At 42.0% G+C, this 15,252-nt stretch overlaps 1 protein-coding gene across 3 annotated transcripts in view; it reads right to left on the minus strand.

Moving 5' to 3' along the window:
- CDH13 (cadherin 13) overlaps positions 1-15,252 on the minus strand; it is a 901,878-nt gene that overhangs the window by 729,111 nt on the left and 157,515 nt on the right. For all 3 annotated transcript variants that reach the window (XM_029074853.2, XM_029074854.2, XM_029074855.2), the window contains exon 2: positions 6,449-6,560. In XM_029074853.2, the coding sequence (XP_028930686.1) occupies positions 6,449-6,560 (112 nt within the window). The remainder of the gene's footprint in view (positions 1-6,448; positions 6,561-15,252) is intronic.

Genomic DNA, 15,252 nt, shown 5'->3' on the forward strand with positions numbered 1-15,252 from the left:
AGATTCCTCTTTTACACCCACCACTTTGACCATTCCACCCACTATCTCAAAATTAACCTATTGTTCCCTATTGGTCACTGTATACCTAATAATGGGAAATGAGTTCTCTCAACCCTGCCGTACCCCCTTTCTTTATTCTGATGTGACTTTCTAGATTGCTGGACCCCAGTTCTCACCTCCTTAACATACTTCCATTCCTAGAAGAACCATCTCCTCACCTACAAGGCTATGTTCAGAGCTCAGCTCCAGCCCCACCTCCTCTGGGAAGCCTGTGCAGCCTAGACAATGGATGTAGTGGGTTTTTTTTTCCTTTGCTCTGTTTATCTGAATAAAGTATCTTGAATACCTTTAACAATTCTTCTGTTATTTGCAATAAATTTTACCCATAATGGGCTGAAAAGGTCTGAAAGCAGAGGTTGTCAATTAGCTAGAATGCCCTCTCTAGGGTGCTGGAGATCAGGTGGGAATTTCAAAACCCTTGAATGACTCCAGGAGGGGCTCTGATACCAACTGATATCTTTGGGAAGACCAGCAACTGGGTCCACCAAAGCATCATGTTTCTATTTCCAGATGAGTAGCTAATAGAAGTCTTATACTTCCAGTTCAAGGAGATCCTTCATTAGGATAAAGTTTCCATTAGTATAAACTACCTGCCTATTCACACAGTGAGCATGACATTCCGATTCATTCATTCAATTATATTTGAGCACTTACTGTATGCACAGTACTGTATTAAGCACCTGGGAAAGTACAATATAGCCATAAAGAAAGAAAATCCCCACCAACAATGATCTTACAGTCTGGGGTTGGGGGAGGATGTGGGGGGAAGACAGACATCTATATAAATAAAATTACTGATATATACATAAGTGCCATGGGGTGGGGGGTGGGGAGAGGAGAGCAAAGGAACAAGTCAGGGTGACGCAGAAGGGAGTGGGAGATGAGGAAAAAGTGCAGCTTAGTCTGGGAAGGCCTTTTGGAGGAGATGTTCCTTCAGCAAGGCTTTTTTTTTTTTGTGGGGGGGGCGGTGGAGAGAGTAATTGTCTGGTGGATTAGAGGAGGGAAGGTGTTCCAGGCCAAAGGCAGGAAATGGGCCATGGGCCAACGGCAAGACAGGCGAGATTGAGGCAGAGTGAGAAGATTAGCACCACAGGAGCAAAGTGTGCAGGCTGGGTAGCAGAAGGAGCCAAGTGATATTATACTCCGTCATGAAAAGACACTTGAAACCTGGACAAAAGAAAGTATCTCTTTTCCATCAAGCACTGTCTGTATTGCAGCAAAGACAACTTTCAGAAACACCAATTTATCTGCTCATTAGTCTCCCAACCTACTGATAGACAAAGCCTCCCAGTGTCACTGAAGGTTGGAAGAATGTAAAGGAAGCTAGCTTTTGGAAAAGAAAAAAAAAAGAGAGACACCAAACCACAAGTGCCTGCTTATGGTTAGACCAAAGCCCCGATTTAGGGGTAGCCTAAACTCCACAAACCTGCAATCTATCACCTAACAGAGTCAGCTGCTAATTAACATCCAAATTAATTTTTTTTAAAGGGGTCAAAACCTCCTTTGTTTTGACATTTACATCGCTGGCAATGTATTTTCCGATTTAGCATGCAAAACACAGCATTTATCTCTTTTTCATTAATTGCCTTCATTTTTCATGTGTTCTTTTTGATTTATAGCCAATTAAAAAATACCCCCCAAAGCCGTGATTCATGTATGTTAAGTATAAACATGATTAATGCAATGCAATTACATTTCCACATTTGACATGTCTGGTTAGGACTCTCATGGTGGCATGATCAAGTCTTGTCTCTTATCATGACCTAGAGGTCTCACTTTACTAAATTGAAGCTACTGAAAAAACGTGTCTGAAGGCCAAAGACAAGCGATGCCCAAATACAGTAAATTAAAAAAGGTCACCTCTATCCACCCCAGAGGAAAAGATGAACTTGCCTACTTAAAGAATGGCATCAGAGCACATTTGTGATGAGACGTTATTTACCTCTTTTGACGGCAATGTCTAGGATCACAATACATATGAAAAGCAAGACAATCTCAGTGTTAGCTTTAATTGACCCATTCCCATTAAGAGGGAGAGAGGTGTTGAATTAAACAACTATTGTAATTCACTCAATCTTACCACTCTAACAGTCCCTTGTCCACTTGCGCTATTTTCCAACAGTGCTTTCCACCTCAAAGTATTTGACACTAGTGTCGTTGGATTTTAAAAAGAATCAAGGAATCAGGTCCCACAAAAGATCATCAGTTATAAAATGTAAATCGGAGTCTTACACTCCACATTGAGCCCTGCATCTTCTTCAACTTTTGTCATCTTAATTCACTCAAACGTCTTTAATAAAAAAATTATTATTATGGTATTCCTTAAGCTCTTACAATTCTAAGCTCTGGGTTAGATACAAGGTGAGCAGGTTGTCCCACACGGAGCTCATCGTCTTAAACCCCACTTTACAGATGAGGTGACTGAGGCCCAGAGAAGTAAGTGACTTGCCCAAGATCATTCATTCATTCAATAGTATTTATTGAGCGCTTACTATGTGCAGAACACTTTACTAAGCGCTTGGAATGTATATTTCGGCCACATATACAGCGACAAGGGGCAGAGCCAGGATTAGAACCCACATTCTCTTACTTCCAAACCCGTGCTCTTTCCAATAGTATTAAGAGTTTGGGAAAGAACAAACAACAATAAACAGTGATGTGCCAGGTATTCGGTACAGGGTATTGTCCCCAAAGGTTGTTCAATAAATATTATTAGTGCCACTACTCTGAGGCATATTTTGAATCACAATTCATTGTATAAGGAGCATTCATCTTCCTTTGTGTGTGTTTTTATAATTAGAACTAAGGAACCAGAGTACCCCTTTTCCCTCTGCTGCCTCTCTGTTCCTCCTCCACCCTCTGCTCCCTCCCCCTTTCCCCCTTCACCTCCCATCAGCTAAGCCCCTTTTCCCTCTGCTCCTCCCCCTCCCCTCAGCACTGTGCTCATGTGTGTATATTTTTATTACCCTATTTATTTTGTTAATGAGGTGTACATCCCCTTCATTCTATTTATCCTGATTATGTTGTCTTGTTTTTGTCCATCTGTCTCCCCTGATTAGACCATGAGCCAGTCTTTGGGCAGGGATTGTCTCTATCTGGTGCCGAATTGTACATTCCAAGTGCTTAGTACAGTGTTCTGCACATAGCCAGCGCTCAATAAATCCTATTGAATGATGAATGAAAAGTCAATCAGTGATGTTCATTTAGTGCTTACTGTGTCAGAGTACTGTCCTTAGCACTTGGGAGAGTGGAATGGAATGTTGTTGGTACACAAAATCCCTGTCTGCAAGGAGCTTACGATGTAGTTGGCGAAATATCTTCAAACTCAGAACACGAGTGCTTTGAAAAATATAAGGCAGAAGTAAACCTTCCCAAGTTGAAGGGAAACCTGAGAAAGTTTGCCCAAGTTATAAATCGGTCAGGGAGGACAAAAGTGCTACTACAGGTACAATGAAAAGATTTTTCTTGTCGACATTCTGAAGAGATAGTTAGATGCCATGTTTTGATCCTGACAGCGAGTTTTAAAATGGACTTTTAAAGAGAAGAAAGTAGAGTTAATGGAAATAAAAGTAGAATAAAGAGTAATTTGGATGTGAAGAAAATGAAAGGCTTGAAACAGACAGAGAGATGTATAGGAGTGAACAGTGAATAAAATATTAGCAAGTCAAAAAGAAGAATGGAGATGACTATTAGTAACAGTTAAAGTAGAAAAGATAAGGAAATTAGAATTGAGGAGGATGGGGGAAGATTAAGAGTGATGTAAAAGGAAAGATTAGTGGATGAAAATGGTCCCTGAATGAATATGCAGACTCCAAAAAAATGTTGAAAGAGAAATTGGTTGAAAATAAGTCTAGGGTCAGAGACAGATGTACCATTATTGCAATAAGAACCCAAGAAAGGATACTGCTTGTGTATGCATGGTATGGTTGTGTCTGATGCTGCCCCATTGTCAATAACATGAATGTAGCTGAAAAGACAAATCTTGGCCATCAGGACTGTCTTTGAATAGGAAGGTTATCTACGTACGTAAAGGCCTCCAGAGTAACAAGCTTGTTGGAGTCCTTAAAACCATCTACTTCTAGTCCTGTAAAGATCTCCACACTTGGACATCTCTCAGCCCCTCTAGATATCCTTTACTCCAAAGAATTACAGATGAGCCACCAGACATTATGAACGCATATGTACCGAGACATTAAAGATCATTTGGGGCATCTCCGATGGAAACAGAGCTATCGAACAATATGAATTTTCTAGCTCTAAGATTCCAAATCCAAGGCATACCTTCCCCCACCCCTCAACTGGCTCCACTTGTCTGCTTTCACCTTCTGCATGGGGCAATGGGCTTGGCCAACCGAGTCCTTCCCTAGATCCCAAAGCACACTTTCTCTTGCTAACCTTGCTATCCTCCTCTAGGCAATGCTGGCTTTAGGAAGGATGAAGTCTCTGGCTGGCAGATTTTGGGGCCTGCTTGCCTTCCCCTCCCACCCCTGGCCTCAGAGCTCTTAGGCCACCTCATCATAAGCCTGAGTGGGATTGTCAATGAGCAGCATGCACAAGGGGGCCATCCTGGCCTGCAATGAAACAATCAAGAAGAGGCATTTCTTGGCCAAGTTGTGATTCCAAAGACAATTTCCCGGATCCAACTTGCAAAAACAAAAACCTTAAATATCTTTGACTATCTTGAATCATTTCCTTCCCCGGAATGTTTTGTATTGTTAGTGAATGTGATTCCATTCAGAGTTAACTAGCCAACTCAGAAACAATAGCCACAAGTCCCCTAATTACTAACACACACACCCACACTTTGGTATTGGCATATACAAAGTCCCTTCTAGTTTAAATTAAAAAGATCACCCTAAAGTATGATTGTTGCCTGCTTTTCAGTGGTGAATTATCAAAGTTGTTTCATGTAGCAGAGATTACAAAAGCAATCCCAGTTACAGGCCTGCTTTGCATACCAACTCTTAATTTACATATTCATGGTGGGCTTCACAATCCAGTGCATGTTAACATAGATGCAATTGTGGATAATGACTTGAAAAAAAAGCAGAGCAAGCAGGAAAATGGTTATTCACAAACAGATGCCTTTTAAAAGTACTGATTCTGATAGACACAAACAAAAAAGAAAGATGCAGGTTTCTGACTACCATATCGGAGTTTCACATCTATCCAAGTGTCACATGTCGGGCATCCAATTAATGAGACTCCCCCATACTGAGCACCAGTCATTGCTGTATATTCTGCATCTGGTCATTTACCCCGCTTTGGTTGTTTAAATAATTCAATTCACTTAATTGTCTCAAGGTGTTTATGGGCATCCTTGTGCAATCTCACTCGCTACTAAACACTGCATCTTAATTATTGTGTCAGTTCTACACCAGTGCAATTTATCCCAGCCCCATGTGAAAGCCCAATCAACTATGACTTAAACAGCTGTTCTTTCATACACACTGACCCAACCTCCAAACAATTATTGGCCCTAAAGCTCAGGAATCTCAGACCTCAGCTGGCTCTGAAGCCTCTAGGAAACTACTTGAAGTAACACTACTGAAGGAGTTAGAGTGTTTTTGTATTCTCCATTCCCAAATCATCCTTAGTGGTACACAGTGACCAAGAGCAGAAATGAATGTGATCATGTACTTGCAATCTGCCAGAAGTGAAAAAATGGTACAGCTATTGACTTCCTAAACAGGGTTTGGATGGGAATTAAGGAGATAGCCGAAAGGTCATATGTTTCAGTAACACTGGGAGGCTTTTCGCAATTGTTTGGTGCAGACTGGAACGAACAAGATCTTTAAAACCTTTTCCCTCTCCTTATCTTTTCCTACTTTAGGTGTCACTCTCCCACCCCTCCCTTTGTGTTGACATGAGTTTGTAAACCTAACTGAGCTCTAGACCTTCATGGCCTTCCTACAGTGGGGAAAAAAAATAGTGGGACATAGTTATGTGTGTTAGACTAACTGCTACTCTCAAGTTCTGAACTAGGACAATACAGAAAAAAAGCAATTTCCCCTACTATGAATCCTATATCAGAGAAGCAACACGTTGATTTCCTATCATTTAAGAGGTAAATCAGTCTGGAGACCAACAGCCCCATTACTCATATTTCCTTCTGGGAATTCCAGAAGATTCTGAAATTCTGAAGAGCAACTCAGAGTTTCTAATAGAAGGTCCTTTACCAACCTTCTTCATATAGTCTTAACAAAAAGCACGTTTGGCAGAACTCAGCACTCATCCATGGACAAGCACAGGAGAATATGCAACAAAAACTTTAAAACTACCTAGTTGCTGACTCAAATCAAAGCAGATTCATAACTCTTCAATATATTCAGAAGTATTGGTAAATTCAGATATGTCTGGAATACATTTCATAAGTAACATTTCTTACAGTTTACGATCAGCTGGTCCTCGACAAATTCAGAAGGCTGGGCAATACGAAATTCTTTTTGCTGAAATCCAGGGGTGCATTCTAAATCATCTGCAAACGCTAACAGCAGCACCTGAGGAAACCACAAACAGAATCAATATTTTAATATCAGCTTGATCATTCATTGTAGCACCTTCAGCCAATCTGTGCTTTGGACCAATACTCTTGGGATTTAAATTTTCTATTTAAGAGGAGAGAAAACATTTACCCTTCTTAGGTGAGGGACTAGCCACTTAGTTTGGTTACAGTTTTTGTAATGAGAAAGACATGGAAAAATGCACAAACATGAGCAGATGTCCCCTTAAATTACTATTAAAGAAACAACTTACTCCAAATTTTACACCTGCTGAGAAACCCAAAACAGATTTTCATTACAGAGATTTTAGTGGCAAGCAGAAAGCTTCATGTTTTGCCTAGCCAAGGGCATGCTTCATTTCAGTTTATGCAAAGAGATGTTTCACCTGCGAATGAACTAAACAGAAATAGAAGCATCTTATTGGAGAGGGATGGGAAGGGGAAATTTAAGTACAGCTGTGACAACCTAGCTGAGTTTTCAGTTTAATTCAATTTAGCTAAAGGATTTTTAAGGCAGCTGAACATCAGCATCAAATGTGGTGTGAATGGATTCTAAGGGTTAAGCTCGTTCATTTCCTCAAATTCACTCCATGCCCACTATTTGCTAGGACAAATGGTAGAGGTCCCTACCCTCCAAGGGCTTATGATCCTCCATTCATTCATTCATTCATTCATTCAATAGTATTTATTGAGCTCTCACTATGTGCAGAGCACTGTACTAAGTGCTTGGAATGTACCATTCAGCAACAAATAGAGACAATCCCTGCCCACTGATGGGTTTACAGTCTAATCGGGGGAGACAGACGGACAACAACAGTAGCAATAAATAGAATCAAGGGGTTGTACACCCCATTAACAAATAAATACGGTAATAAAAATATATACAAATGAGCGGACGAGCACAGTGCCGAGGGGAGAGGGGGAGGAGCAGAGGGAAAGGGGGAGAAAGGTGGCTTAGCTGAGGGGAGGTGAAGGGCAGGGGCGAGAGGCAGCAGTGGGAGCAGAGGGAAATGGGGGAAGCTCAGTGTGGGAAGGCTCTTGGAGGAGGTGAGCTCTCATTAGGGCTTTGAAGAGGGGAAGAGAGTTAGTTTGGCAGAGGTCCTCCAAACCTTATGATCCTCCAATTTAGGCATTAAAACAAAATTATACATGGTTTGACAATTTGTTTCGAGTATGAGCCCTGGGTGGGACAGGGATTATGTCTGATTTGAGTGTGTCGTAGCTTCCCAAGCACTAACTCACAGTGATTGGGAAATAGAAACCACTTAAATATCACAATTATTATTTTTATTCATTTGCCCTAGATATTCTTTGTATAACATTGCTATTGAACTGAGGCTACAGAAGCATACAAAGATGACAAAGTATTAGGGAAACCAAGAAGGGGGTGGTGAGGGAATATCATAGTTCACATTAGCTCGTTGCTGTATAAAGTCAACAAGGCCGGCCCCCGTTTAGATTGTGAGCCCCTCATTGGGCAGGGATTATATCTATCTGTTGCCAAATTGTACATTCCAAATGCTTAGTACAGTGCTCTGCACATAGTAAGTGCTCAATAAATACTATTGAATGAATAAATGCTTGGGAGAGAAGGCACCAGCCGCCCACTCTTCTCATTCAAGTGACCCATTCTTTGGGAGGAAAGTGCATGTGTTCTGAGACTAACATTCTGCCTACAGGCTTTGTAGTTTATACAGGCACTGAACTGAATCCAAATTCAGTTGGACTGACCAGAAAATCTACAGAATGAGACCCATCTTCCTACCACCCAAGCATTACCTTTGTGAGATTATTAGCCCACACTGTATGAGAAGACATCATCATATTTTTTGATCACTTACTGTGTGCAGATCACTGTACAAAGCACTGGTGAGAGTACAGTCAACAAAGTTGGTAAACACATTCCCTGCCCACAAATAGGCGGCCTTCTGAGAAGCAGAATGGTCTAGTGGATAGAGGACAAGACTGGAAGTAACAGGGACCTGGGTTTTAATCCTGACATGAGGTCTGCTGTGGGACCTTGGGCAAATTATTTCACTTCTCTGTGCCTTAGGTATCTCATCTGTAAAATGGGGATTAAAACTGTAAACCATATGTAGGACAAGGACTGTGTCCAACCCAATTATCCTGTATCTACCACAGAGAAATATTGGCTGAAGAGGTAATTGTAGCTGAACATGTATACGTGGCAAAAAGTCTAAGAGTTCCAAAACTCATTCCTGTCACTCCCTTCCTTTGTTCCGACTATAATTCTGCTTACATCTTTGTTCCTTCACCAGGTACAACAGGTCGGTAAAGGTGGCAAGGGAGAGGTAGTTACTAGATTGAAGGACCGGCTGCTAAGGAACATCTAAAGAGTCCATATTAGAAAAGTAAGTGGAGAATGAAGGTTGAACTCAAATGACCTGGAGGAAGGGAAATGATTAAATAAAATGCTAAGTTATAAACAGTCTGTCACCAACTCATAATGTCTTTGGTGGATTCTGAAAGAAAGGCATGACCCTATTTTAAGCAGGTTCTGCAGCAGTATTTTCCCCATCTAATCAGTATTCTCCAGTGGCTGGTCACTAATCATTAAAAATAAAATTCTGGAAAAAATTGCAAATGGTGAAGGAGGCAGTGGAGCCCAAAATCAATCTCTCTAGAGTTCTAAATGTTTGGAGCAGTGCTGTTTTTGCCTAGTAGCCTTTTCTATCCTTTCTCTGCTGTCTTTTCACACCTCCCTGGCCTTACACAGCATGGCTAGAGAAGCAGCATGGCTCAATGGAAAGAACACAGGCTTGGGAGTCAGAGGTCATGGGTTCAAATCCTGGCTCTGCCACTTGTCAGCTGTGTGGCTGTGGGCAAGTCACAACTTTCTGGGACTCTTTAACCTCATCAGTAAAATGGGGATTAAGACTGTGAGCCTCACGTGGGACAACCTGATTACCCTGTATCTACCCTAGCACTTGGAACAGTGCTCTGCACTTAGTAAGCGCTTAACAAATACCAATATTATTATTATTATTACACTTTGCAGATATGTCTTTTGGAATCATATTGGAGCGTTTTAGATTGCCTAGAAACACTAGTTGAGTATCATTAACTCAAAAGATCTAAAATGGTTCCAAGAGTGTGCTTCTTTTGATTCTTCCTCTTTCTGGGTAGAGAAATCCAGAGTCTTCTACTGGATATATGGATGTGCATTGCCAAAACAATAGATCATTTTTTTAAAAAAGTCACTGCAAAGCCTTTCTTCTTCATTCAAAGAAAAAACATGATCTGACTAGAAGCTTCAGCATCCCTGCTTATCACTTGTCTGACCTTCTTAAAATGTCTTAGTTTGGTATACAGTCTTTCCTTACAAGCTCTGTTAACACTCAACATCCAATCTCTCCTTCCTTGATCACTGCATTTCCATAAATCCATGAGTAACTCTGCCCTTTCCACAAGGAAGAGTGGAAAAAATTCTACCCAGTTGGCAGCACCATTTAGCGACACTGATTTCTGGTCAGGCCATCTGACATCACCAGTTGTCCTGAAAAAGGTGCTGGCAAGGTGGCACAGTGGAAGGGGTAAAGCTTTAGCCAGAAACATAGTCAAAGCTTTCTCCCCACTATGTTGAAAGATTGACTTAGAGCTGAGAGGAGCAGGGGTGGGAGGATAGAGAAATGAAAGAGGGACTTCAGTACAATCTAATAATTCTTATAATGTACACCTTGTCTGGGCTTTGAAAAATGGCTTTCTTCTATAGCTTGTACTTCAAAGCCTCTGCTCCGTATAATACTGCCTCCTCAATGGACATGGCCAACTGAAATGAGTTGCATGACAACAAGATAAAAATAGAAAATTCCCAGGGTGAATGTTCGTTCCCTCATTTCATGCTGATGAAAAGGGACTTGAAAATCTAGTACTTTTTGTCATAATGCAGCAGCCTTTGCATGAAGAACATCAGGTTTAACTCATGAGAGCAGCATTCCTGGGTTCAGAGAATATGCCTTCAAGCAGGCCTCTTGATTGATAGGTCAGTCCATCCATTTGATGCTTGCTGGGATATTATTATTAATATCCCAGTATTATTAATACTGATGGCATTCGTTAAGCACTTACTATGTGCCAAGCACTCTTCTAAGTGTTGGAGGATACAAGGTAATCAGGTTGCCCTACGTGGGGTTCACAGTCTTAATCCCATTTTACAGATGTGGTCATTGAGGCACAGAGAAGTTATGTGACTTGCCCAAAGTCACTCATCTGACAAGTGCCAGAGCCGGGATTAGAAGCCACGACCTCTGACTCCCAAGCCCGGGAGCTCCTCTTAGAGGGTCTCTGGCACAGCCTGCATCCTAGACTCTGGAGCAGTTCTCAAATGAGGCAACATTAAGTCATCCAAACTAGTGTAGGGGTTCAGTGTCCAGGTGATTCAATCCATTCAGGAAGCAGCCCTGGAAGCCCAGACTAAGCTGGCATCTTCTGAGCCAATCTGAACTCCCAGTGGCCTTGACTCTGGGATCCTCCTGGCAGGGGTCTGTCTGGCTCTGACCTTCCCTGATATCCCTGGAAAGAAGACAATTTCCAAATCCATCTGGGCCAAAGAGTATACTCTCCCCTGGGAAAACCTGACCCTGGCCCAGGGGCAATGGCCAGAGAAGACCCCACTGTGGGCTCACATAGGCATTTTTTGTCAGGCTGTGGAGTTTCCACCTGGAAATTAAAGAAAAATGGCTTCCTGCATCTCACGGAGGAGAATGCTTGGGCTGACATGTCAGCAATTGGAGTCCGCTTAAGCTTTTGCTTCCCACTCTCACACATACAACCAAAATCTGCCTTAGGAGACTGGGGTTGTTGGCCTTTCCTAGGATTCGCCTTGGGAAACCAGGAAGCAAGTAACAGATTGCCTAAGCAGCGTGGCTTAGTGGAAAGAGCAGAGCCTGGGAGTCAAAGGATGTGGGTTCTAGTCCCAGCTCTGCCACTTGTCTGCTGGGTGACCTTGGGCAAGTCACTTAACTTCTCTGTGCCTCAGTTACCTCATCTGTAAAATGGGAATTAAAAGGGTGAGCCCCACATGGGACAATCTGATTGTCCTTTATCTACCCCAGTGCTTAAAACAGTGCTTGACACATAGTAAGCACTAAAATACTATTATTATCTTCTTGGGATCATGCAACAGAGGTCTGAAAATGGGATGCCAAACAGTCCCAGCTCTGCTCAAGCTACAGAACTGCTAAGAATGCCTTCCATTCATTCATTTAATTCTGTTGCAGTTATTGAGCACTTACTGTATGCAAAGCACTGTACTAAGCTCTTGGGAGAGTACAATATAATAAACAGACACATTCCCTTCCCACAACAAGCTTATAGTCTACAGTCCAACCTGAGGAGGTGGGGGGTGGGGAGGGCAGAGATGTCGGGGGGGGGGGGCGGGCAGGCACTATAGGGACTTGTCTGGATTGCATATGACCATGGGTGTAGCCATTAGTGTCTGGATTGTGTCATAACTAAGGGAGGTGTCACGTGAGGCTGTAATTCAACTCCTTTGCCTTGAGGTTCATGGGTTTGAAAGCCTCTAAAGCCAACAATCCAATTGTCACACAACTCACAACTTTGTAGCAGCAGGCCAATCACAGACCTCCTCTTCAAGTCCCCATAAAACAGAATATGGAGAACATCTGTGGCGGTTTTGATGGCACTGTATCTCATCCAAAAGCTTCGTCACTTCAGCAAGTGGATAAGAGGAGAACCTAAAAACCACACCCTTTATGACAACTTATATGAAATAGAGAAGCAACACATGGGAAAACAACCAGGCCAAAGATCTCTTAGCAGGGAGCTTTCTGTGACCCCCCCCCCCCCCACACACACACCTTGAATATTTGCTTTCTTAGGCTTCAGGAAAGTCTAAATACAGAGCAAGCTAGAGCTTTTGTGTTATAAACGGGACTTGTGTTACATCAACTGAGCAAACAGACTGTGACCTTTTCTCACTTCAGAATAATTATAAGATGTTGGCCAGGCCTTGATGTTAGTGGAACTTTTTATTCAGCCTCTGCCTTTCTTCTCTGCCAGACACTAGACAAGATGTCAGAATTGTCATCACAAGGAAGGATTTTATTAATTCTCTTTTAGAGGGAAAATCCTCCTTGTAATTTATTTTTCACACCAGAAACATCCTTCTATTGAACTAAAAATCTCTCATTAAATTGTACTTTTGCAAAAGGGCTTCACTTTAATGAATCTTCCCAAAAGGAAATAAACTTAACACAAACTAGTGTTGAAAAAATCAAAGTTGTTTACAATAACTTCCACCCATCACTAACTTTCACCCTGTAGAGGAATTCTTTAAATGGTAAAGAACAAGCTTTGACATTTTCAAGTTCACCTGTGTCTGGTAGAAATGTAATTCATTAACTACACCTTGCTCTTAGCTCTTTACCATTATAAGGTTCATTTGTGCTCACACAGAACACCAGCTCCATGTTTAGGTTGTTGTGTCCAGCATTGGCAGCTATTTTTGAAATCTCGTTTGGGCCACATTAACAGTAATAATAATTATGATACTTATTAAATGCTTACTATGTGCCAGGCACTGTACTAAGCACTGGGGTGGTAAGAAGCAACTCAGGTTGGACATAGTCCCTGTCTCATGTGGGGCTCACGGTCTCAATCCCCATTTTCCAGATGAGATAACTGAGACACAAAAAAGTGAAGTGATTTCCCCAAGGTCACACAGCAGACAAGTGGTGGACCGGGGACTAGAACCCATGACCTTCTGTTTCCCAGGCCTGTGCTCTATCCATTAGGCCATCCTGCAAGGCCCTGATAGAATATAATGACTACCTTTCAACTAGCTGGGGATCAAGGAAACAGGCTTCTCTTTTAGAGTTTATATGAATTTAAGGCCTGTGCATCAATAAAGCTAAATATGTGATGGCCAACCAAAGCCCTCTGGGGAAAAAGCGTACCATGGGATATTGAGTAAATTCCCATGTAAATCAACTGTTAGCCGAAGCAGCACTGAAGAGAGTGGTATAATTGAAGCACCACTTTATCAAAGAAATGCCTTTTAAGCAACAAAAGTAAACTTGACTAGAACTAGTTTCAGTAGGACACCAAAGTAATAAATTGCAAAAGTTTGCTAAATTAGCTCCCCTGAAGCAAGCTTAATTTGAGAGGTCACCAGTTCCATTTAACTAAGTGAGAGATTTTTAGAAGAGATCCAAGACATGAACTCAGCTCCCTAGGTGAACAGTGTTAGACTATTTTTCTTCTAATATTGAACAGGTAGACAATGTAGAACTAATTATCTGGCCTTATAACTTTCAGAGTCAAAAGAATGAAAATGAAAGATGGGAACTGGAGAGGTACCAGAACATTTAATTAGTCACAGGGATATTGTTACCCAAACCAGGGTGCCCCACCACCCGGTAGACATAAGAGGGTGGTATAAGGAAGCAACTTTTTTTTTTTTTAACATAAGTCCTATCTCCACCTGATGGCCCATTTTTAAGATTTAAATTACCATTATTATATAATACCCTCAGTTTCTCAGGTTGCAGGTAAGACAATTTGGGGAACTAAAGAGAAAATTAAATATCCAACGCTAGACACTCACTAGACAGAGTTGTAATACTAGCAGTACTGAGCACCCATGTAGTGCAATACACTGTATTGGGAGCTCAGGAATTAAAGGCTGAACAAGTGTCATGATCCCTGCCCACACTAAATTTACACTCTAGTTGGATGGACAAAATATTTACAGAAGTAGACAAAATAATTGAATGCTCAGTAGAACAACCACATATACAAAAGAGTTGAGGATGGACAAAAGTTATATTATGCAGCATAGACTGTTGGAAAATTAACCAGGGAAGGCTTGTAGCCTGTCCAGATTCTTGTGGGAATAAACCTCCTATTCATTCCAACATTCCCCATGCTCAGTGGCAACTTGTTCTCTGACTTGCAGCTCTGCTTCCCGGCCCCCTTCCCCACCAGCCCAAAGGACCGGGGAACAGTGCTAACAGAAAGAGCAGGGAGTCAGAGGACAGGGGTTCTAATCCTGGCTTCACCATTTGTCTGCTATGGGACCTTGGGCAGTCACTTAACTTCTCTGTGCAACAGTTTCCTCGTCAGTAGGAATGGGGATTTAATGCCTGCTCTCTCTCCTAGATGATGAGCCCCACGTGAGACATGGATTGTGTCCAACATGATTAGCTGGAATCTACCCCAGGGTTTAGAATAGTGCTTAATAATAATGATCACCAAGAAGTCTTTCACAAAGCCAGAACAGATTGGACATGATTACCACATGCACAGAAGAAATTCCCAAACTAGGCAAATGCTTCCTAGCCATAGGAAATTTCAAACCCTTCCTGTGGGAGCCAAAAAAGCCAAGTAAGAGGAGCAGGAAACGCTCCACACATGCTGGGAAGCATAATTTGAAGCAATGCAAAAGAGGCCTCAACTATGGGGCATGGGGAATATCCACAAACTGTGAGACTCACCAGAGAGGAGGAAATCAAGAGGAAAGGGCTCCAACTGAGTAAAAGCAATCCCTTGCCAAAGAGATGTGAACCAGTTTGCAGCAAGGTTTCAGCAATTTAGTGGCCCTTTAAAAATTTAGGCCTATTTGGTCTCCACTATTTCCTTTCTTAATCCCAGGGAGCCCTCTGCCCCACCCTCCCCCCACACACTGCCAGTTATGTTATACTCTCCCA

Source organism: Ornithorhynchus anatinus, chromosome 11 (genome assembly GCF_004115215.2).
Source record: "Ornithorhynchus anatinus isolate Pmale09 chromosome 11, mOrnAna1.pri.v4, whole genome shotgun sequence".
NCBI lineage: Eukaryota > Metazoa > Chordata > Mammalia > Monotremata > Ornithorhynchidae > Ornithorhynchus > Ornithorhynchus anatinus.